At 41.1% G+C, this 25,485-nt stretch overlaps 1 protein-coding gene across 1 annotated transcript in view; it reads left to right on the top strand.

Moving 5' to 3' along the window:
• Nucleotides 1-23,549, top strand: part of ADAMTS12 (ADAM metallopeptidase with thrombospondin type 1 motif 12) — a 137,299-nt gene extending 113,750 nt beyond the window's left edge. The window contains exons 18-25 of the mRNA XM_088532112.1: nt 6,865-7,075; nt 9,295-10,440; nt 12,538-12,690; nt 15,489-15,662; nt 17,326-17,472; nt 19,421-19,574; nt 21,780-22,057; nt 23,355-23,549. Of these exons, the coding sequence (XP_088388238.1) occupies nt 6,865-7,075; nt 9,295-10,440; nt 12,538-12,690; nt 15,489-15,662; nt 17,326-17,472; nt 19,421-19,574; nt 21,780-22,015 (2,221 nt within the window). The 3' untranslated portion in view covers nt 22,016-22,057; nt 23,355-23,549. The remainder of the gene's footprint in view (nt 1-6,864; nt 7,076-9,294; nt 10,441-12,537; nt 12,691-15,488; nt 15,663-17,325; nt 17,473-19,420; nt 19,575-21,779; nt 22,058-23,354) is intronic.
• Nucleotides 23,550-25,485: the final 1,936 nt, after the last annotated feature.

The following is a 25,485-nucleotide window of genomic DNA, read 5'->3' as shown; positions in this document are numbered from 1 at the left end:
TGGCACCCTCACTGTTAAGAAATTTTTCCTTAAGTTTCTGTGGAACTTTTGGTGCTTCAGTTTCTGGCCGTTTCCTCTAGTTCTATCAGTGACCGCCACTGAAAAGAGTTGGTTCCAGTACCAGATCGGTGTGCTGTCTGTGGTCGGCTACAGTGACAACTCCCAGAATATTCAGAGGAAGTGTCAGAACCCCAGTAGTGGAAAATAATAGTGTGCTGCCCTAAGAAAATTCTGATATGAGTTCCAGTCTGTGCTGTGAACGGCAGAGGCTGCTACATCCCATCTGTGTAGACCTCTGTCCTGTCGGGGTTAGCAGCAGGGTGTGCATGCGAGCCACACAAAATCATTTAAAAAATCCCATTCTCCTCCTAGCATAAGCAGTATTCTATTATTTTGTTTTCCAAAAGTGTATTTGCAAAGAAATTAAGCTTTTGATGCTGTTTTTCATTTTATTTTTATTTTTGGGTACAGCTCTACTTCTTTGTAAGACAGAATAGGTGGAAATATCCTCCTATTTTTAACTAATTGCTGCACCTTCTTTATAACTCTTTATTATTTGACGTCATTTTATCATGTCCTTCAGTATTTGTTCCCTTCCATGAAGGGCAACTTTCTTCCTTCACTGTTCATTTTTTTTCTATTTCCATAACATTTCTGTTCATCACTGTTCTTGTTCTGTTCTGCTGTTTTAGGGGCTAGGGCAAGGAAATCTAATCACTGCAAGCAGGTGAGAACAAGCCATGGAAGTGATTTGTTGTAGGGTGCGTGCATTTGTTGCAATTTGCATTTGTTTGCATTTGTTGCAAAGTGACATGACAGGCCCTGTATTCATTGCTGCAGTACACTATGTGCTTTTTATTTCACACATTAGATACGGACTGTCTTTATCTTTGATTTTCTTTGGAAACCTTTTATCGTGCTATTCTGACATGCTGTATCACACTGGAATACACCAATCTGTCTTTAGTAATTCTAGTTAGTTCCAAATCATGTCAAAGTAATTATAATTATTTAAGTGTATATTATGTTTTGTTTGCCAGCAATGAGTTTCGTGAAGGTTTAATATAAGAAATATTGCACAGCTGCTTAAATAATTCTTTCCATGTATGTTCTCAACGTATATGACGCCTCTTTTGGTATATATGCCTTTGCTGTTAGAGATTGTATACAAATAACTCTTAAAAGAATAAACCATTATCTTTTTATAATTCTGTATTGTTTGCCAGGAAAGCAATTGACAGTAAATCAAATTTACTAACTAACTGACTTAAGAGCTGAAAGTATCCACCTGTATGGGGATGCTTAGTACATATAGCAAGTTTAAGCTGTGCTATTTTTTCCAAAGTTCCTAATAAGTTTGAGTTATTCCCGTTTGGTCTAAGTGACTTCTTTATTCAGTCCTGCTTTTGAAAGTGAGGGAGATGGATCCGTGCCTTATTAGACAGAGCACAGAATTACATTAAAGGTGAACCAAGCTCGCTCTTCTGCTGTCCAGGCAGAAAACTATTAAATACTGTCAGTCTGAATGATATTTCTCAAGATCATTTTTCACTGTAGAGAAAAGGATTATTTTTTCTTCTGAGGTAGATGAGCAAAATATTGACAAAATGGAGTGCAGAAAACACATACAATATATTTTAGTTGCATTTAGTTGTTATGCCACTTTTTTGTGGCAGGTATCATCTCTAATCCAGACAGAGAACTACACGTCTCTGGAAAGCAAGGAGGAGATTAAAGCACTTGGGATGGTGAGTTTGGTTGGTTTGTTGGTTCTAAAGAAGAGCTGAATGTTAGAGGAAGGTGTGACTTGTGATGACCTGGCCTAGCTGAGAACGTGTGTGAAGCTGCTGAGGAACGTGTGTGCTGCAGAGAGAGGTGATGAGCTCTGTGCTAGAGGCAAGAGTGATGCCACCAAACGCAGCACCGGCGGGGACCTTGAGTCAGAGCAGTAGCCGCAGACCTGGAACCGCCGAGTGGCCTCACGCCTCCCAGCAGAGAACTAGTTGTTTTGGGGGACATCCTCTCTAATAGAGAAGGTATCATCTCTTAAATAACCCTTGTATGATCCACTAAATCCCATCAATGGAAAACAAGCTACCAGAGGAGCCTGGTAGTCTAGCTACTGGAGTACTAAATTAAAATGAGATAACATATCAGACAGTAGCTATAGGCAAAGAATAACATTACCAAAATGATTGTAACACAGAAGCCAGATCTTATCTTGCTAATCCATTTCAAAGAGTTAATTATAAACAGGTTAAATGGCAGGTTCCTGAGAAGCACCCATGTCTTAACAGTCTTGTTTGTTAGATGATTTAGACTAAATTTTTTTTCCCACACTTTCTACTAAAACAATCTGAAGCAAGACAAATAAAACATTTTAAATATTGCAATACACACGTGCAACGTCTTGGCATAGAACACAGAAGCACTGGCAAAGCTGTTTACCATATGCAGTTGAAAGTTTGAATGTGATACAGCAGCTTGTATGAAGCTGGAATGGTGTTGCTGTGCAGGAATGCAATCAGACTTTAGCAATCAGACTATGGAACAATGTTTCCCATTATATGTTTCTTTGATAAGCAGGTATTTAGCTCCATGGGTGTTCATAATAAAAATCAACAAATAGTACTTGAAGAAAAAGAGTTGAATTTTAACTACTTGTACTGTTGCGAATAGAACTTTTGCTCTCCCCTGAAAGAAATTTGCCTGGATCCTTTTAACCTAACTACTTTCTAAGAACAACTATAAATAGTTTTTTTAAAATTATGTGGGATCTGCCTTTTCCAAACTTTGGTTGTACTTTTATAGTTCTGCTTCCAAACTTAGTAGTAAGCCCCAGCAACATAGTAAGAACAAAGAATGTTAATTTCTATTACTGTGATACAGCCAAAATCAGAGTCTTACAGAGATCTGCTGTGCCTGGAGCTGGATATAAATAGAAAGAAGATAGTGACACAAACAACAGGAGGGAGTATTTGGCCCCTAAAGAATGTGTGTAGCAATCTCTGATTCCAAAATCCCATACCACGATTTTTTCAACAGGATCTATACCTCATTCAGTACCTACTGAAGCGCAGGTGAGGACTGTATTGTGAGCAAGGCTCTGGGACCCTGTCTGAGTTACAGCAGAACTTGGAAACCCATCAGGACAAGGAGGTGGATCTCATCTAAGGCAGTTGTTGCCACCTAAAACAGTCAGATTTTATCCCTGCCTTTGTTCCAGAATTACTGTAATAGTAAGGAAGTTGCATCTAAAATATTTACAAGTTTCTCTTTGTTTTACGTTCCCCTTTTTGTGAGTGCATGGTGAGTGCTTCTGGATGCACTATGGAAAAGCTGAGCACTCACAGCTGCAGCTGAAGTCAACTGAAAGGATGTTTTTACCCTACAGACTGCTCTTTAATTGATCAGGTTTTGGAAGACAAGTGCTTAGGCAAATTATTTACCCAAGTCAGGTACTTCTTTGTTTATTTGTTAGCACAATTTCTCCATGCCATGCCTGCCTGTAAAGATAAGACAGTCCTGTAGCTTCACAGGGACTTACTGATGCATTAATATTTAAGAACTATTTAAATATTAAGAAATACTTAAGAACAGTTGCTATACTTGTAAATCTGAAAATACCCTGGGAAACCAGAGGTAGGAATAAGAAAGAAGCTTTACTGAAGAGTTCTCTTGTGCCTATGCTCTGGGCAGGTGGTATTTAAAATACCAAAACTGAGTACAAATGCTCACAGAGCTCCAGGAAGGATTCTCAGGAGTCCAACCATGCCGTGACAGCAGAGTCGTCTGGTGGTGACTCCTGCAGGGTTTCGGCGAGCTGGCGTTTGCCTTTCGGCTTCTTCCAAGCCTCATCCTGGAGGCTCAGCGGAGCTGTGTGCCGCAGCTATGGCACCAGGGCCCGCTTTCAGGAGCCCCTCTTTAGTGCTCCGTGCTAAATTGCTTTTAAGCAATTTGAGAGTCATGTCTTTCCTTTAAGCAATTTAAAGAGATGTCGCTTTCTCCATAAACACCAACTTCCTGGCAGTGGTTTTCCCTGCGTGCTCAGGCAGCTGCTGCTCTGCTACCTGTGATCAGCATAGCTCAGTTTCATGCCACCCCATCCACTGGCACTTTGTGGCTCCCTGATCTACTAGACAAAGACTCCCATCAGGTTCAGTTTCTACCAAATTGTCACCATCTCACATTGTACTCAGCACAGCTACCTACAAGTTTTCTTCCCCAAATGCTCTTCTTTGCCAAGCATCTCTCTTTATGAAGGCAGCCTTGTCTGCACCCTTCAGAAAGCTAAGCCATTGGGAATCATAGAATCACAGAATCGTTAAGGTTGGAAGGGACCTCTAGAGATCATCTAGTCCAACCCCCGAAGTACAGTAAGGGGAGTGTTTCAGCTCAGCAGTTGCACGTTTGAATCTGATTGCTATGTTGCAACTGGATGTCATGTCTGCAGAAGCTCCTAGATAAACAGTGTGTTGCAGAGCAGTCCCTCAAGTTTTTCTCCCTTCCGTGCTGCCAAGGACATTCTTTGGGACCCCATAATAGAGTGGACAGATGGGTGATAGGCATTCTGGTGTCCTCACTTTGCCACTGGGATGCCTCAGTTCAGAAGTCCTCACCATAGAACTTGAAAGGAGGCAGAGTTCGTGATGTTTCCACGTTAAAGTTTCTCATTTGTTTAGGACTTGAGGCTTACTATTATCAACTGCTTTGTCAGTCCTTTGCATTGAATCCTGTTAGACTTATTGAATGAGGAAGGATTCTTTGGAAGAAGCTACAGGACTAAATATAATTTAATAATTATAATAATATATTATGCCAATAAGATTGACCATGAAACTTCAAATGGGTAAAATCTTTATTCTGGGATTTCCAAACTTTGGAGTACTTAACTTTTCTTCTCAACTTCTTAAAAATGTTCTTCCTGGAGTAGCTTATTAATCATGTACTGTTATGTGTGGTCAAGGCAAATTCTTCAGTAAACTTAGATACTTCAGTGCTAAGAATTCAGTACTTGAACCTGCAAACACCTGAATCCTCACTTAAAGTAATTGGAAAATGATGGCAGAGAGTGTCAGCCTACCACGTCTGTAACTGGAAATGTGTGGTCTGGGGCCATTAAAATTCATAAAGCAATTCACGCTCTTGAAGCTACTTTTGTGACTCGTCAGCAACCTGCAAGATGCTGGAGATTTGAGAGAATTGGAAAGCAGATGCAAGAGATGCAAATGACCCTGAAATGGCTTGATTCAGGTTGTAAAGTATATTTTTGCTTCTTTACTGCCATTTTCTACTGAGGTACACTGGCTTTTCAACCATTTGTTAGTTTGCAGAAGTGTGAAAGAGCCTGAAACCTCTCAAGAAAGACAGGAGAGAAATACTTCATTCTTTTATTACCGTACTACCAGAGGCCTTGTACAGGGCAGTGATGGCACTGGGTGAGCCTTCGACAGTATAGCAAGCAATTGGTGTCCCAAGGGGCTTAAAATAAAACTGTACCTAAAGAGATGAGGGAACAGGTGTTCCTCAGAGGGCACCAGATGGTTGCATGGATGAGCTGGGTGACTCTGAGGGCTTTCTTTTTAATGATTATGAATAGATATTAGTGTCTTCCATATTAGTGACAGCTCTTTTGCAACCAAAGAATAAATTGATTCCAGGAGAGGGTCAGCAAATCAAAGAAGCCAGAAATGTTGTTAGTTGGGGAGACCGAGCAGGAGATTGTGAGAGAGCAGGATGTATGCCAAGAACTGTAATAAATCCCTAGACTGAATGTTGGTGTATTTATCAGAATGGGATTTTCCTGTGGCCTGAAAGGAAAAAATGTGGTAGAAGAGTGTTACTTATAAGCCAGAAACAAATGCTTTTTTTTTTTTTGAGTGTGTGTCTAGAAAGGCATTTTCTGATTTTATCCTTCTTTTGTTTTCAACATAAGGTTCACTCATGACCTGCTTTAGAACCAAGGAACACGTAAAAAGTCCAGGAGCTTTTGTGGCTTAGAGTTCACAGCTGAGACAGACTTCTCATTCAGCAACTTGGGTCTAGTTTTTGTCAGGGATACTGTAAGCTGAAATGTTTTTATTGTTGATGTTCAAAAATACAAATGTGTATCTTTAGACAACAGGCACGCAGGTATTTGGTGCGCTGCTTTCAGTGTGACAAGAAACAGGTGGGTGAAGCTGGAGAAAGGCTGTGGTAAACTGGATATATAAAGGGCACAGGTCATGCTGGAATAGAAGGAAACAGTTATCTTCAAGTCAGTGAACCAGTGCCTGTTAAGCTGCAGAGGGCTATCTGCAGAGGGCTATTTTAATCAGCAGCAAGACACAAAAGGGGCTTATGTTTACTTCCTGAAGGAAAGCAGTACAGAAATGCCTGGTCCAGTCTTGAGCACCCAGCTAGGTCCCAGGACATATGGCTGCTTTTCTACTTTTCTGCTCCAATTACAGCCCTCTCATAGTTCTCATCTGTTGCTCATTCTGTTGCTCACTCAAAAAACAATAAACAGATAAACAAGGGGGCAGCGTGAGCAGTGTGTGAACCTTCCTAGTTGTTCCTCAAATAAAGATTTGGAAGACTATCACTGAGTGGGTTCTTATTTATTCTAGAAGTGCCTGCTACTGTTTGGAAATCAGTGTGTGTTGCGGACTGGTCAGTGTCAGAGCGTGGAGCAGAAATCTGATCCCAGAATGTTAATTACTGCTCTACACAAAAAAGCACCAATCATAAAGTGCTGGATGAGGGTCACTGACACTGTTTTCTAGGAAAAGGTTCTCTAACCCTTTCCTTAATGTGTTTGCACTGGATTATTTTCCGCTAATATTTTCCGCACTGCCCCCACCACCACCACCCTGTGTTTTTCAGATGGTGGGCAGGAGAATGGCAGAAATGTTCCACCACGTGTGGCCCAACGGGACAGAAGAAGCGAACCGTGCTTTGCGTCCAGACGGTGGGATCCGATGAGCAGGCGTTGGCTGTCACCGAATGCCAGCACCTGCTTAAGCCAAAGACCCATCTTTCATGCAACAGGGATGTCTTGTGCCCTTCTGACTGGACAGTGAGCAACTGGACAGAGGTAAACTCTACTCAGCTGTAGAATTAAATGGTTGGTTGGTTGTTTTGTTTGCAAAATGTTCTATTATAGTCAATCAGAAGGACCGATGACTTTTTTTCTTTGTTTTTGTTTTTTTCCTACTTTCTTTTTTCCCTTAGTGTGTGTTTCTGAGTACTCTATGCAGAGGGAAGAAAACTACTGCATGTTAGAAAAAATCTCAACACATGTTACTTATTAGAGATTTCTAAGAGTTTTGCTTGCCAGACTTTTTCTGTTGTAGAACAGAGCCTGTTTGCATGCTCCAAACTTCCATGCAGATTATTACTGCTGTGGACTGAGTGGGAGAGGCTGTATATTTTATACATAGGAATGGAAAAAAACTACTTTTGCTTTCATGTTTTTTATAATCATCTCTTTCTCATTTATATCTCTGTTCTGCTGGTTTTTCAGCAGCGTGCAAGCTCTTAAAGTATTAGTATGAACCCTTAACAAACACCTGGGTATCTGTGCATCCTTAAAGTTAGATAAATATTATGTAGTTATTTCACTGACAGCTGATGAACTTCAGAATGTGAGGCCGTCAGAATGATGATTGCAACATATCCTGACTTAAGAAAATGTACCTCCAATAATTACGACAGCTGATATACAACAAGTTCCATTTATCTTTCCATTTTCAAGTGTCAATGAAAATGAAGTTTACTGAGTTTTTCAAAACTTTCAAGACCTTCCTTTTTAATGCCTCCTCTCCCTTCTCTCTTCAAACTTCTGCATGCAATTACTCAGTAACAGGCTTGGCAATTTTGATAGTAGATTCAGATAAAGAAGTAATTGAATTTTGTGACAGTTTGATTTCAGCTTATGCTGCTTACAAACCATCATCCCCGAATGTTGATTGTTTTATAAATTGAGTAGACAACATATTTTAACTACTTGTGGAAAAAGTTGGCAGTGTGTTTCTGGCCAGCAGTATAATTATACCAAAATGGTATGCTGATACTGAATGCAGCAAGTGCTCGTGTGTCATTGAGCATTATGGCATGTTACTGACAAAAATGAATTTCTACCCTGCAGATATCGAGGAGGGAACATAAGATGGATTATTTCTCCCACACAAGTGACAGTGTTGACAATAGATTTGTAATTGCAGAATGTTGTTTGCTGGTGAACCTGAGAGGGAGATTTTTAACAGGCAGGGATTCACTGAACTTATCTGGCTGTTAGAAAATCACCCTGTATCTTGTGATATGAGCGTACTTAATTAACAGATAATGCAGATGAAGCATTATAGCTGTTACGATTTTTTTTTAGCACATGGCCATAATTAAAGCACCTCTCTGCCTTCCTCCCCTCTCCTGTTGCTACAGAGCTAGTGTTATTCTACAGGTAGTAGAATATAGCACCAATAAGATGAGGTAACTGATGTTCCTATTACCATTTGACCTAGATTAGCTCTGACAGGGGGTGAGATATTCCAGGGATTTAAAAGTGCTCCCAGTAGAGGTGCTCACTGCTTTAAGTGCTGGTTTAAGCCAGCTACATTAGCCGGTCAAAATCCCTAGTATCCTCAGAGGGCTTCCTCCAGTAGGACATATGGAACATCCCCATTAACACTGGCTGATTAGCAGCTTTAGCAACTTAAAACTAAGAGGCATATGTTGAAATTTCAAAAAGTCCTCAGTGGAGCAGCAGCTTCCAAAGGCCTGAAGATGCCTGTCAAGCTGATGAGGCAGAACATCATGGAAGAGCTCAGTCTCCTTGGAGTCCAGCATCCTTAAGCACTGCAAGGGTCTCTCTCATAAACTCAGCAAGAATCTATGAGCTGCACAAAACTTCAGAGTGAGACTAAGGCATTGCGAGCAGCCAGAACTGAGCCAGTCAGATATGTTTTTGATGGCAACTTTAATACATTTTTTTATACCTAATGAGAGGCATCAACTAAACAATTTCTGGGATTGTTTCACAGCAGAAATCAAATTCTCTCATATGTCCATGTAGTCCATGTCTTTATCATGTAGTCTGTGATCACTGCTGTATATTCAATGAGCTGTTTATTCTTCTAGAATTTCCATGCTTGCAGAAAATCAGTAAAACTAACAGCTTGATCCTCAGGAAAGGCTTTGTTAGTGACTATTTATGTGGATGTTTTTGCTATAAACAGATATCATTTGATAATTATTTTCATTAGTATGTGGAGCAGAATGAAGAGGGCAATTGTATTAATTTTGATTCTTTCACAGTGTACAGTTACTTGTGGTGGTGGAGTAAGGACTCGTAACGTCACTTGTGCCAAAAATAATGATGAGCCATGTGATAGCTCCAAGAAACCAAACTCTAAGGCCCTGTGTGGTCTCCAGCAATGTCCTTCTGCTGGAAGATTTCTCATACCTCCACTGGGACCCAGAAGAGGAAAGATCATAATCAGAAAAACAGCTATTAATCCCAAACGGGGTTCTCCTGGCAGAATACCTATACCCGTGCCAAGCCCAAGGGTCCACACAACAACAGAAACACCCAAGTCTGAAAGCGTAACTGCCTCTTTTCCTATGTTGTCTACTTTGGGTAGTGTTTCAGAAAAAGAAGGAACAATCAACAAAACATTACAAAATAATTCTGCTGGATCAAGTAATGTTTACAATTATTCTGGTGCTTTTACAGAAACTAGTTCACACAAAAGTACTACTTCATGGCCTTTTCATAATAGCTCAAGTACTGAAAATATAAGGCATGCTGAAAATGTTACTGAGAGTGATCCAATTTTTACGGTCAAGAGTGAAGCGCCAGGAGGTGAGGACAGTCGTGTCTCCTTGTTTACCAAAAGTCCAGAAATAACTCCTAGCTATGATTACTTAACTGAAGAATCTGATGACATTGATGTGTCGGCAGGGAGCAGTGAGAAACCAACTGAGCTCATTCACAGCACAGAACTCGATCCAGAAATCAGAACCCAGAGCATGGTTCTGGGTACGAACTCTCACGCCCTCCAGAATGGTAACACGACTCCTCCACTCTCCCCAGCCTCTCCTCACCATGAATCTTCTACGCTCCTTCTGATTAGTGGGGCACCGCCAGGACTGGCATTGCCGACGACAGCAAACCCTATCAGTCTTGATGTGCCTGTTGTGGAAGTTACCACCCAAGAAGCATTCATTGCAGTGATGCCCACAATGTCTGCTAATCTGAGAGACCAGACTGACAACCCAACAGAAATAAAGTTATGTGACGTTGCCACCAACAGCACATCATTGCCAGCTCTTGAGTGTGCTCCCACAAACCAAAGTGCAGCATCTGAGCGGGTTCTGCCAAGTGTCACAGAAAAGGGCCACCTAATAATACCCAACAATTTGCATGCTGAGGCCTACTGGATAGTAGGGAACTGGAGTGAGGTAAGTTATTTTTAACTGGATAAAGTGCATTAGTGCTTTGGTTACCTAAACATAGTTTGCAGTTGTCTGTCAACAGATATTTGTGGTGCTTTTCTATCTCATACTTCCATGAGTGTTTGTACTCACCATTAAGCAAATGCTTCCTAACTCAGTGCAGCATCCTACATGGTAAAATATGTTTCGATCCATAGTCAAGACAAGGGTATTAGTTGTAAGTTAAACTGTTTTGTGTGGGGAGCTTGATTTGTCCAATATGTCTGTGGAGAGATATGAGAGAGTTCTGTGCCTGTGAGTGTTTTAGGGGTTTAGGTAGTGGAACTGGATAGTACTAGTAAACAAAAAGTACTTTTCCTAGATGGAATAGAAGCTACAGCTTATGGTTACAGCATTAAAAGTACTTGTACTATTATTTGAGCATAGAAATTAGCAGTTATTTTTTTCTGTGCTAATGGCTGTGCCAGAATGAATATTTTACTCTCTAACAGTAATACGAATGAATCAAAAAAGGTGTTAACATCCTGCAGCTTTCGCCCACTTCTTAGGAAAATGCTGTCATGTTTGATTCTTCTGTGATTCATAAAAATGACAAAAGGGATTATATGAAACAAGTTGCAGCTCACAGGGAGTTTGAAAACTCTTTTTGGATATTGTAAGGAATGAGCAAAAAGTGTTTGGAAGATATCTGGTCTGGAAAGCAATGATTTGTTCCAATTTCCCAGTTTGTCACAAAACAGGCTTTGAAAAAAAAAAGGGGTTGTTGAACATAGTTGTTACCTTGCAAGGATGTCAGAGGCCAGGCAAGCAGGTGGAACAATGGATTTTCCTGCTCATTGGGACAGTATACCCACATTCATTACTGAATGACGATAATGCTTGGATAATTTCTGCTTTCTGTGCAGGAGCAATAGAGATTGCCAAGTTTTCCATGGCCTTGGATATGTAGTTGCATCATTCTGTATATCACTGTTGACTTGCCTTTTCTGATTCCCCAGAAGCATATATTTTTTTACAAGTAGATTTCTATGCAGCCAGCTTGCTGTGCTCAGGGATAGCAGTTACTCTGGGTCAGGGCTAGGTGGGGGCTGCCATCCCCCTCTCCTAACATCCGTCAGAATATAGTCAGAAAGAGCTTTTTAAAAATTTACATAGTTTTGTTTAATGTCCTTGTTGTAAAATTTCTTTGCACGTAAACAGAGTTCTTTGTATCTAAATGGGTTTCTTGTTTTTAAAATGTGGTTCCTGAAGTGAGAGACTGATATCTGAACAAGTTACCTCATCTGTAGAGGGACTGAACAGGCATTTTTCCTGATGATCCTTTTTAAACAGTGCAATAAGTAAAGTCTGTGGTCCAGAATTTGAAACCTCCTTACACTGATCTGCTTCTCTGTGTGCCTATATCAATAGAGAATGATATGGAAGATCTCTTTTCCCATACCTACTTGCTCTTGGATCCACCTGGAATGCTGCGAGTTCATGAAAATGTAGAAATGCCATGATAAATGGGATGGCATGAGAGGACTTAGAGTATCCCATGGCAATGGAGTTAAAGCCCAGCTAGATCCCACCAAGATCCTGCTGACGGCTTCATTTTGGTGCAGCCTGCAGGTCAGACCCCTGCTCTGTTGCTACCACCTCCTTGGCTGTTCCTGAAGGAGATTCCCTCAAACAGTCCAAAGCTGCCACAGTGTATTTGAGGTTTTCAATATCTTGTACTCATTTTGTTGATTATGTCATTAGCAGTGTTAGGAATAGCAAAGGAAAAGTGATGAAGGTTAGATGCACTGATATTTTGCTCTAACAAATTGAAAATTAAAGATCATAGAAGGAAGCCACAGGACAGATGATAATAGATTTAGAGTGTCTCCATAAGCAGAAATTTGCTGACGAAGTGCAGTGCATTAGGAAAAAAAAGTCCTCCTTCATAATCTTAAGTAAGAGGATCTAGGTAAACTTGAAATCTTCTTTGGAGGGTCTGTGCAAGCCTCTTGGATAACCTAGGACATCTACAAACGCGCTAGATATTAGTGTTGAAACCTGACTTGTTTCCAGAGAGACTGGCTAAGATTTGCTGCTGGACTTTTCTCTCCTACCATGCAGTGCTCAACCACCTGTGGCCTGGGGACGTTCTGGAGACACGTGGAGTGTAGCAGTAGGGATGTATCCGACTGCCAGCACAACAAAAAGCCTGATCCTGCAAGAAGATGTTATCTCCGCCCTTGCGCGAGCTGGAAAACAGGAAACTGGAGCAAGGTAACCTCATTCAGAGCCCTGCGTGAGCAGTAAGCTCACTGACTTCAAAGACTAGAGAGATGTAAATACTTCATGTTTAAAATAATTATTCATTCACTTCCCTGAAAGCATACGTGATTCGCAGTTGACCATTCAGCTCTAATTTACTAATTTCCTGGCTAAGTTATTTATGGAAATGCATCTGTTGTAAATTCTGTTCTTCCTGTGTGGGGGTCATGCTCATTAAATCTTGCCCCTGGAGCTAAAAGCAGAGTTTGCTGTCCCTGTTTTATGGAGATCATAAGACGAAACTGTACATATTTGCATGTGGCTTGCACTGGTTTTGCCTGTGTAAATATGTACCTCTGCCTCTAGCAGCGTATCCTAATTTTGGTAAGCAAGTGAGAATTTGTCTTGTAACTTACAAATTTCACTGCAAAAGCTGAAGAAAAACATAGTAGGAAAATTGCCTGTTGGTGCTAGGCTTTTAATCAGTCCCAGGTATGTACACAGGCTGGGTCAAGAGTGCCCATAGTAGGGACTCAGGGAATTGGGTTTGATTTCTTTTTTGGTACTGTAAGACAGTGCGTATCTGAAAGGACTTTGGTCAAACTTCTTGTAACTTGTTATGTTTTGTCTTCAGATTATCCGGAATTGAGACTTTCAATCTTGGGTTATTTTTCAATACTTGGAAGGAAAAAAATACAAAATTATAATTGAAATTGTATAGATGTAATAAAGAAAAAGAAAGATCTCTTCTACTCTTTCCAAATGTACTGCTTTTGTGGACAATGTTTTTATCGTTGGTCTAAAGCGTAGATTCATACACAGAAGAGACTGCAAAAAAGGTTATAGTTACAAAACTTTTGTTATGCTACCGATCTCTTTGACATAGAAGTGATTTAAACATGAAATACGTGCCTGTGTAGAAAGTCCAGGCATGGCAAAGTCACCGCATAACCACATTTAAGTTTTCAAAATTCATTTTACATGATGAATAGATGTTCTGCTGTTCCTTTGCACTGGGGTGCATTTCGCTTTCAATTTTTCTTCATAAATATTACTGCTCTTGCAACTAACTTCTGTGAGATAGTTGTCTCACAGAAAGTAACTAGATGCAATAATATAGGCAACTAATATTTCATAGTGTTGGTTGAATCCTTTTTTGCATCAAAAGTCCTTCTGTAACAGATTTCTGATGTTAGCCACCCTTATTTTCCTGCAATTTAGCTACACAAATCTAATTATCTCATATATAAAAATGACTATTTTTGTTTGCTTTTGCAAGTGATAATTTTTATCACAGCAATATGGTTATAATCCACTACCAGTGTAGTGACGATTTCTCTGTTCCTTTACTCTGGGCTCACTCTTCTCCTCCCCTAAAGAAAGAGTCTTTGTTGCTTTTAGACTGGAGCTTACAATCTCAGTTTAATGCCAAATATAATTTGAACTCATTTTGGGATTGCACCTACTCATTTTTTTTGCAGCTGATTCTTTTTGTTGTTTATGTCCACTGATGTAGAAACATTTGTGTACAAAAACACGGATTCTTCTGTCCGTCCGTCAGTGCCCAAAACAAGTAATATATTCAGTTTCCATGCCGAGCTGAAGAGTGATTATTTATGTAGAGACAAGCATCATCAGTTTTTATTGTGCAACGTGGTGGTAGAGCAAAGCTAGTCTGATAATATTTGGTGGTGTAGGCAGAACTGGATGAAGACAGAAATTTTAAATAAAGTATATTTATCCTTGGGATAGCAAATTAATATCTCCCACAGCAGGATAGGTCAGAGGCTCTTGTGTTTAGGAGCAGAAGATGGTACTGTTGGATGGGGCACAGGAGCAAACTCTGGGAAGGAACAGGAGCCTGGGAGGGCTCAGTTGGGTGGGCAGGAGCTAGGCAGAAAAATGGGTCCCGTAGTGCCAAGCAGAAGAATAATTTCACAGACTGTGAATGAGGTCTCCCCTGCTCTCTCCTTTGTTGTTTTCTCACCCCAGTCTGATGTGAGGTTGTTTATACTTTTTTCCCACCCTGTTTCCATTCATGAGGACTATGACCCCCATCACCACCACACTACATCCTTCTAGGATGTGGCTCCTTCCTACACAGAGACAAGAGACGTGTCTTCCTGCAGCCCCTGCATTGCTGCTGAGTGTCACATCCCTGAGGTCCTGCTGTGCCCAGAGAGAGGGGGTGGAAGGGCAAACAGGTGGCAGAGAAAGCAAGATAGGAATGAAAAGCCAAATTGCTGCTCCTGCTGCCATGAAGGTATGGGGCAGATGAGGGTGGCAACTCCTGCTGTGGGGTGAGTTCCCCGATGCCCCAGTGGTATCATCAGTAACTCGGCTTCATTTTCTGAGAAAAGAAGCAGTTACACCAGCCTGAGCAATGTGCTACCATGGACTGCCTCTTCTCTGGCTGAACTTCCCTGGCTGAACACTATGCCTCTTTCTGCCTGCCTGCAGCAGGAACAGCTGAAGGGCTGGATATTTGCTCCCATATGTGATATTTCTTTTCTTACTTTTATTGCATTATGACTTTTTCTACTATGACATATTTGGAAATTGCTGGTTAATTAAATCTGCATCTGTTATTAATGGATGTTCCAGTGAAGAAAGGGAAATATTAATATGGTGCGTTCTGATTTGCAGTGACGAAAAACACAATTTTTAAGCTTAATAACAAATTATTCCTAGGACAAACTGGAAATTACGCCTGTGAGTCGTGATGTTAAAATCGCATGCCCATCATCCCCCTCTGAGACTGGGGAAGAGGACTGTCCCTGACTGTGTGTCCCTTTCTGTTTCATGTACAGTGCTCTGCTAACTGCAACGGCGGTTTCAAGATCCGAGATGTTCAGTGCGTGGATGTTCGTGAGAAGCGAGTTCTCAGGCCATTTCATTGCCAATTACTTGGATATAAGCCACAACTCAGCACTAGCTGTAATATGGAGCCTTGCTTCCAGTGGCAAGTGGAGCCCTGGGATGAGGTATTGTCCTTTAAAAGAAGCTTTTGGAATGAGCAATTATCTGTCAGACAACTGTGCCGGTTATGTCTGATACTGTCCCTCAAAGGAAGGCACACGCTATTACTAATCACGGGTTTTGCAATCCCTGTGTATACTTAGAGAAAAATATACTATAGATAAAGACCCAGCAGGATTATTCCTAGCATCGCACATGATATGCAGAACTGTAAATAAGCACACCCTGAAGCAGAGGAGCAAACGTCCTTGAAGATAAAGTGGATTTGTCTTGGGTGTCCTGCTACATCAGTATATGAGATTCATTCAGAATGAATCATTTGGCTGACAATTTTTACATTGCTTTCTTGTTATGATCAATTTGGAATTTTCTTAGATGCCTGATTTTCCTTTACACTTTTGGTCTGGAATTTTATGGGGCCAGAGAATTAGGTCAGAGATAAAATTGATTTGTGGGTCACTTTATGGCATAAATCTCGACCAGTAAACTTTGTTAGGCTTGCAGGCGCATGTCTATTTCAGCTAGCACATGCGGCATGATGGTTCCCTTTTAATGTCTGCTCCCTCTAAGAAGAGCTCTAGAGAAAGTGCCACACTGCTTGTTGCTTTATGGATGTAATGCTCATTGATTTTAGCAGATGAACACATTGCTTCTTTACTGGTCACTGACAAACGGCACTTAAAATAAGAAATGGGAGCCTTTATCCTATGTGCAGGGGACAGATTTCCTGTCAGATAAGTCAGTAAAGGTTGAGTAATAGAAGACTGGCCAAATTATGCCATATCATTGATATTTTGCCACTTAAGATATTTTCTGAAAGCTCCTGGCCATCCCTGGTAGTTGTCGTCATGTTAAGGTTACTGGGTAAAATTGGACTGAAATGAACATTTATCAGAAATCGGCTCTGATCCCGTGTCTGTCAATAAGGTTACCATTCTGTGGAGAGAACAGCAGCAATGTGTTATCCTAAGTATCTCTGGCCCCTTCCAGCACATGAGTGTACCAAAGCTTGTGTGTATTTCAAGCAGGCTGGACTGCAGACCTAGTCAATAATAATATTCAGTTGATCAATGATGATAAAATAGGGACAAAAGAATGCTTAAAAAGGATCTAGGTCACTGTTTGTGTGATGCTTTTTTTTTTTTTTTTTGGACATGCTGGAGATAATAAATTGAATGCATTGGGGGAATATTAGTGTCCACAACTGCCTTATAAAGATGAGATGATGAGATGTTGTTACTCTCTCCTATAAATGTTGCAGATTGAACCTGCAGACTTGAGACGTGCATACTCATTTTTTGTTGAAGTTGTTGCCACCTCTGGTCTTGCATCAGCTGCTATTACCAATTCTGACAGTCCCATGACTGGCAGGAATGGATTCTTCCATAGTGTTTTGGACTATTAACGGGTGCTTTCTTGTATTTATCTGAGCAAATGACAAAATAAATGTGTCAGTGCAGAGCTTATCTTCACGTTTGCACTGTTAGACCTGGTGTGCAACCTAGCCTGGACATCTCCTACACCATGTGAAAGAGTAGCCCACTTCTTGTGACCTGTTATTCCACATTACAAAGCAAAGATCATTTCCTACTGCCTTTACTGTGTGTTTCTGGAATGTGTTGCTCTTTCCAGCCGGCCCCCTGATGGTCTGTGCACCTCTCTTGTTAGTGTTCGAGAACATGTGGTGGTGGCCAGCAAAAGCGTCACGTCTATTGCCCAGAAGAAGGCTACTGCGACTGGACAGAAAGGCCTAATGCCACTGCATCATGCAACATGCAACCTTGTACACAGTGGATTAACCAGACTTGGGGCCCGGTAGGACTCATTTGTTTACTTATTTTATTCTTTTTTTTGGCAGACTGAGAATGTACCAGCACTAAGCAGGATAGCTAGCTTCTGGTATTCAGCTAGTATCTACAGGCTTCAAAAGCTGTAGACGGCTAAATCCATTCTTACATGAAATCATGAGCTGGTCATGTTAGATCATATTTAAATTGGTGCTATTAGTTGAAGAGCTAAAGGTCAAGTTAAAGCAAGGAGGGATCAAGCAGATCCCTCGCTTGTTTGTGAACTTCAGTGCCTCTGGCAAGTCTAGTTTCTAATGTTCAGCTGGAGCTGTGATGAGAAATTTTTAAAAATACCAACCAAACATTTCAGAGACAGGTGGTCTCAGTTCTTGCAACTGATAGAGCTTTTACTCTTAGTTGCTGCATCATATAGTGTTGGAGGGAGAACTATTTTATTGTTTTGTTTTGTTTTTTGTTTTTTAAATACTCTTTAATAGAAAAGGAAAAATCATCATTGACACTCTTTCCTTATTCATTTCAATTTTTCTACAAGAAAGGCTACTTCAGTAGTAAATTCAGTCATGTTCTGTTAGGTTTTGAGCCAGGGAACACTTCGAGAGCATGACAGGACAGAGCATCTTTAGGGAGGGAGAGAAAAAGACTGAATTTGTAGAGGACAAGCCTGACTGAGCCTTTCCAGGTACAGACTCTTTTGTTGATGTCTGTGTTCTTTTCCAAACATTTTCCTTTTTTTTCCTGTGTGCATTTCCAATTAATTAAAAATGTTATTACTCTGTATTTGTTTAAGTGTTTATTTCACTGGCTACTATGTATTTGAAAAGAATAAGAATGTAAAAATCATTGAAATTCTCAGAAGCTCTTTGATGTTTGAAGAATTAACAGCATTTTCAGAATAATACAGGAACATGTTGTGAAAATGTTCTCTCTATGGCCATCTCCATATGGCCAGAACAAGCTGGCAGTAGTTTTCTTGTCATAAGGAAAGGGTAACCACATTATAAATATCACCAAACAAACAAAAAACATCATCTCACTGGGCTTCTTAAGATTTGCTTAAGACTGCCAGTAAAAAAAAAAAGATGCAGGAAATGAAAAATTATCAGCTTGGAGTAGTGATTTGGCTCCACAGTACAAGAGGGATGTGGAGCTGCTGGAGAGAGTCCAGCGCAGGGCTACAAGGATGATCAGGGGCCTGGAACATCTGCCCTATGAGGAGAGGCTGAGGGAGCTGGGCCTGTTCAGCCTGGAGAAGAGAAGGCTGAGAGGGGATCTAATCAGTGTATATAAATACCTCAAGGGAGGGAGTGCAGAGGACGGTGATGGTCTCTTTTCAGTGGTGGCCACTGATAGGACTAGAGGAAATGGCCGGAAACTGAAACATCAAAAATTCCATAGGAACTTAAGGAAAAAATTCTTAACAGTGAGGGTGACAGAGCACTGGAACAGGCTGCCCAGAGAGGTTGTGGAGTCTCCTTCTCTGGAGATCTTCAAAACCCGCTTGGACACAGTCCTGTGCCACGTGCTCTAGGTGACCCTGAGTGTGCAGGGGGGTTGGACTAGATGATCTCTAGAGGTCCCTTCCAACCCTAAGCATTCTATGATTCTATGATTCTATGATTACTGCGCTCTTACGTTGTAGGATTTGCATTTCAGCTCTGCCTTCTCCTCTCGAGAAAGTAGTTCCTCCACCCTGGCTACATATGCCAAGATGTTGCATTTCTGCTATCTACTATTATTATTTACTGTGAACCACAATATATAATATGGCTCAAGCCTGGCCATGAGGCACCATGGAGGTGTCTGGCTGGGTATGCAGTGCACACAGTACACTTGTGCTGTTGGATATGACCATATGGTATTTTTGGCTTCCCATTGTTATACAGCTCAAATATTGTCATGTTAAACAATTCTAATTAAAAAGACTTTTTTATTTATGTTAAATGATGCTCTTTCAGTGCTCCGTCTCTTGTGGGGGAGGCATTCAGCAAAGAACAGTGAAGTGCCTCAATATAGACAGCAATGAAACGGAAGATCACCGTCTGTGTGCAGATAAGCCCAAGCCAATGGAGCATCAGAGATGCAATCTGCAAGAGTGTGGGGAAGGCACAGGTATGGTGCTACACCTTGGGCAAGCAGTTTGCAAAGAGCTCCTCGCTTGTGCTGAGGTGCTGCAAAAGCCTCATGCTGACTTGAGCTGGGACTACAGCGGGCTCAGGAGTTGCAAGCTAGCCTAACTGCTACAGCTCAGCCAGGCTATCAGCAGGGTCATGTTGCCACGTTCTCCCTCCCCACCGGACCTGTTACCTCCTATTAGGTAGCTCACAGCCTGCTCTGGGCTGTGAAAGAAGGGTTGCAAAAGGACATGCTGCAACCTTGGAACTCCAATTCTTGGCAGGGTGGAGGTTGCTTGTGTGCAGCTGTGTTACTGCAGCTATGAGTGCACAAGTCAGCAGGCTGTGCTTGCTTTGACAAAGGACATGGAGGACCCAAAGCATGTCTGAAAATATTGCTGTTAGAAGGCAGTAGCAAGTATCAGAGGCTGCTTTTTTTTTTTTTTTTCCCCTGGAAAGAAGGTAGACAAGTGTTTTTGGAGTAGAAACCCAACAACCATCGAATAGGACTGTACAGTGATGGAGTCCAAGACCAAGAGGATGCTATTTCTTAAGACAGATTCCCCCAGTAAAAACTGCAAATTCTGGGAGGAGAGCACAAGCAAGCAAAGCAGAAAATACAATGAAAATTAACTGTGATGATCCGTGAACATAGACACAGCTTTTCTCTCAGCACTATACATCTTCCTGAGAAGGAGAAAAAGGTTGCAAATTAGTGTATTTATCCCTTTTTATGTTGACTATTAAGTGGGGTAAAGCCAAAAGCTCTGTAGTCTGTGTACTGCAGTATCCAACAGTATCCAAATTACTATATGGTAAGCACAGCACCAGTTCAGAGACTTTCTGGGGCCTTCACAGGCCTTTTGGAGGAGGATTCTTCCCTCCTGTCAGGTCAGCAGAGTAGGTCCAGCAAGTCAGGAAGACAAGAGGTTGACTCCTGCAGGCAGTGCAGACCTGGCCTATGCTCATGTGTACTATGAGTCACCCATCCTACTATTCAAAAATCTTTAGTGCATATTTTGCCCTAGAGTTGAATTGCTGTTTATCTCCTGTTCCTTTCATGTTCAGGACAGCATGTGCTCAGATAAATAGCACCTACACAGATTTGTTAATAGCTGCTTGTATGAATAAAAGCTTGAGAGGCCAATAAAGCATAAGAAATGCTCACTGGGCAGGCCAATGGTCCATGCAGCCCAGTATTCTGTCTCAGCAGAGGCATTAGGAGATGCTGCTTAGGGAGGATGCATTCCTCCCTAACTTCAGTTGCTTCCTGTGATTCATTTCCCTTGTGTTCATCCAGCATCCTCGACTGTCGAGTTAGGGCTGTTAAAGGCAGCCAGAGCCAGTTCTTTCAGTTTACGTTTATGGAACTTTTTCCATGAATATATTGGATCCTTTTTTTGACCCTGCAATTCTGCCTGCTTCCATCACCTTCTCTATCTGGAAGTTCCAGCAGTTCACAGGCTGCTGTGTAAAGAAGTGCTCTTACCTGTTTAAACCTCGCTTTCTACTACTTTCATTGAATTGGTTTCATTGAGTTTCTGTTGCTGAGGATTTGCTGAGCAGCAGCCCTGCATTCAGCTAACACACCTTCCTGTTTTTGCAAACCTCAACCATGACCCTTTTCAACCATTTCTCCTCCCGAAGGACTGACAACTGACTAGGCCTGACACACTTAATTTTATTAAAGCTACTATAGACCTATCAGAACCATAATACAGATCTTACCATTTGCTGGCCTGTATACGTGCACATGCCTTGTTTGTGCTCTCGCTGCTTGTCCTGCACTGCCCTGCAGCACCCAGCCAGCGCCGTCTCCGGTGCACGGGTGCAGGAATGCCAGAGAACCAGGCGCACATCATTGTTACTGGAATCCTGCTGGCAGTTCTTAAAAGCAGAAGCATTAAACTGAAAAACAGAGATCAGTTACGTCTGCTGCAAAAGTAAATGCTTGCTGAACAATAATAAAAAGTGCTGTATTTTCCAAGGCAGGAGGTCATGTGAAGTTTAATGGGATCTTTTCACTTAGGAGTGCCAGAACATCAGGGAGATGAAGCTGAAAAATAATACCAAAGAAGAGAAAGCCATCATAAAGATGAGCCTTAACAGACATGACTTTCCAGACTAAGGCAGTTGAATATTCTGGAAATGTGGAAAAAAAATAGCAAAATATAGCTAATTCTTCTCATCTTCTCCACCACAGGCCTTTCCTGCAGTAAAGACCAGCTGTCGGCTCAATTCTGCCAGAGGCTGAGAGGCATCGGCAAGTGCTCAGTGCCTTCAATACAGACTCAGTGCTGCCTCACATGTAGCCATCCCCGAGTTCGAAACAAAGCAAGATATTGGAATCAGCGAGCAATCAAGCAACAAAATTACCCTAAATCTAGAAGAAAATCGCCTCAAAGCCAAGAAACTAACAACCAACCTGCTCAGCACTAGCTGTTTTTATATAGTTAATTTAAACAGGGCTTGTGTTTACAGGTTTCATGCTTTTTTTTCTTTTGAAACATCCAATGTAAATGGATTTGGGAATCCAGATACATCCCTTATCCTCAGTCCAAATTTTTCCTTTAATTGGTCCAAAATTTGTAACATAACTTGAAATGTGCCAACAGTTAGTACTTCTTAGGTATGCATAGAGGCTGGAGAGAGGCTGAGAATTTTTTTTTTTTTTATGAATGTTTAGTTTGTGCTTTCTTCTCTCTTTTTTTTTTTTCAGTTCTTCTTGAAATGGCAGCACCGAGTGCCCAAGAGCAGTCAGTGAGGGCGACTGGCTGGGCAGGCCCAGGGCTGCCCTGGGTGGTGTCTGCTCTGGTCCAGGCCCCTCAATGATTGCTCACTTCTTTTTTTTTTTTTTTTATTTTTTACTTTTTTTAAAGGAATCACGGCGAAGTGGCAGTTCTCTAAACTATGTGCTCGCTTCCATCCTCGTCATCTAAATTTACAAGAGGAATTTTATAGCTGATCATGATATTTAGACCAAATCTAAACACTGTCTTTCTTAAAAGGAAAGTTGTTCACTTAATACTTGACTGAACCTCTAAAGGATACCTCAGAAATATCCAGTCCTGGCTAGTCTTCTCCTGCTGTAAATGTCTTGCTCCAACCTAAAAGCCCTTCCAAATCTGGAATATTGAATTCCAGATGCGTTTTAAGTGGTCATGGAGCAGCATTTCATGGTACTGTAAAAGCAAAGCTATTTACATCTACTCCATTACCCAGGTAGGTTGTAATTCACAGATGGAGCAGTTGTAGCTACACCAGTACCTACTAGCAGAGATGCAAATCTGGGAGAGGCATTTGGGACCTGGAGTATCTGCCTAGCTCTGGGCCTCAATCATTAGGAGAATATGAGCCAGACTGTAGATATGTTTTGCTGTTGAAGAAAATGGCAGAGCAACCTTTAGGGAGACCGGACTGGACCCTTGGAATCGTAGCTGGGCATTTCAGAAGAGCTGGACTGAGTCTGATGTTCAGATTCCACTGAAACCCAACAGAGTTGGATGTGTTGGTCCTTTGTGCTCTTTGAAAAGCTCAGATTTACTCCCTAGCTACCAGACAATTTGAGGTTGTAATACAGGGGAGTGACACATTTTATGTGATTTAGAGTGAGACACATAGTCGTAAGTATAAGTGTCACTATGGATACAGAGCTAAAACTGACAATAATAATTTTCCTAGACAGACTTTTATGAAAGTTAATAGAAATGTTTGGACCTAGCTATAATGTATTAATCTAATGAAGGCCACAAGTCTAACTGTCCTTTTTCATAGACAGGTTTCAGACCTTTGGCTAAGGGTTCACTTCAGTTTAATTATCTGGGAGTTCAGGATATGCAGCATGGTAAGGTTAGACTTGTTAACCTCTGAGATGGCAATGTAACCTCAGTTATAGGTGCTGATAAAATTTAAAATCCACTGTTAAAAATATGGTGCTATTAGATGTGGAGGGTGGCTTACAATGGTGCATGTGCATGCATGTATACATACATAGCCTATATGCACATACAGCATAATACAGATCTATGGTGTTGCTGGCCAATGCCAAAAAATACTTCTTTTTAAGTATTACAGTCTGCTCACATCCTTCTGAAGCCCTGAATGGTTAATAACCCTCTGAGCAGTAGAAACCAGGTCAGTTCTTATCCCATGGACCTTAGTAATATCGAATTATGTTATGGGGCAGAGGCGTCCCATTTGATTCAGGAAGTATCTGGCCAGGTTTTGGTCTCAGGCTCCAATAGGTGGAGCAGAGGCCATACAGCTAAGTCTGAGCTGGTCTGTGATGGCCAGACAACCTAAATTGGTGGACAGTGCAAATGCATTTGTTGTGCCCAGAGATGTCTCAGGATTTGGGCAGGACAATGTTGGATTCACCATTGTAGTGAGCATCTTCTGTGCTCAGAGGTACCTGCAACATCTATCCACTGCGAACAGTAGAAGTGGGCCACCAGGCATGTAGACTAATGAGAAAGGAGTAGACTGAGAGAATAGAGAGCAAGAGGAAGGAAAAATGCCTGGGGGATGTGGCTTCAGGTCTTTCTTACAGATAGTGTGGACTAAAACCATTTCTGGCTTCATTGTTTTCTTCAGGGAACTGCATTTCATTTGAAATTGTGAAAAGTGAATAAGTGATACCATGAACATTAATCAAAATGATCTTACTACCCAGGGAAGTATAGTTGTCACTTTTGTTCAGTTTAAAACTTTACAGAAAAGACTGTGACTATAGCACAAACTGTTTCAACAAAGTGGTGCCACTGCAGTATTTTGCATAGGTAGGTCTTTGCATTGCACTCATCAGCCCAATAGGTTCTCTATGCCAATATTATTTGCAGCCATTGCTCCCATCCATTTAGCAAGATTCCTTCCTCGTGATACCACTCTCCTCAAGTAAAGATGGATTTATGTTCCAAACCCAGATGGGTCACTCTTCTCAAAGGTGAATAGAGAGTTAAGTCCAGAAGCATAATATCATTCCATTGTCATATTAGACTGAGACACATCAGCTTCTTAAGTGGCTCAGGAAAAATGTTTATTTGGCACATTCACTGCTTGTTCTAACATTTCAATTTTTAAAAAGCAAACTATAACGACTTCTTTGTTAAAGCTTCAATAAATGACATTGCTTATGTCTGAGGTCTCTGGTACTCCATGTTTCTAGTGCAAGAAGATTCATAAGATGGATTAATGAGAAAAAGTTTCTCAAAGTTTCTTTCTGTGTTGTTTGTATAATTATTACAGGAGAAGCCTTGTCACTGAGGTATTTTAATGCTTCATATTCCAACACAAAAGAGTTTCTTAAAAAGATAGTCCAGTAAAAACTTGGTGCTAAGTAAAAATATACATCTTTACCAAGCTTATTTGGGTATTTCGTATGAAATAGATGCTGTCGTACCATGTTCAGTCCAAGTAGATGTCTTAACTCTATGCTGCCGGGTGTATGCATGCTTACTATGGGACTTTTTGTTTTCCCAAACAGCTATATAAAATATTTCCTTCCTCTCCTCCCCACCAAAAAATTATTTTCAATATTCAGATTTTATGGATATTTTCCACTGCCTATGCTGTCCTGCCTAGCAGTTTAATCAGCTAACTTTGTTCCTTGAACCGCAGCATCAGAACAGAAGCATCACATTTAGGCTGATCTGGTTGGGTAGAGGGCATATCAGTTTGCACTTATTTACTGAACTCCACATGTGCACCTGTGGATTCATCCTCCTAACACTCTACGTACACCAGGAAGTTGCTGCTTAGTGTGTCACAAATTGGGTCAGCATGTCCAGCCCACAGGTGCAATATCCTGTGCAGGTGGTCCAAGGGAGAGGAATTATTTGAATGAACTGAGGAAAGAGTTGAAACTCTTGCATTTTGGATGAGTTTGTTAAGCATTTATCAGGCAACATGTT

The sequence above is a fragment of the Tinamus guttatus genome, unplaced genomic scaffold (genome assembly GCF_059628265.1).
Source record: "Tinamus guttatus ecotype Peru unplaced genomic scaffold, ASM5962826v1 Tinamus_guttatus_pri_ptg000455l, whole genome shotgun sequence".
NCBI lineage: Eukaryota > Metazoa > Chordata > Aves > Tinamiformes > Tinamidae > Tinamus > Tinamus guttatus.
This window is presented reverse-complemented; position numbering and strand designations above follow the sequence as displayed.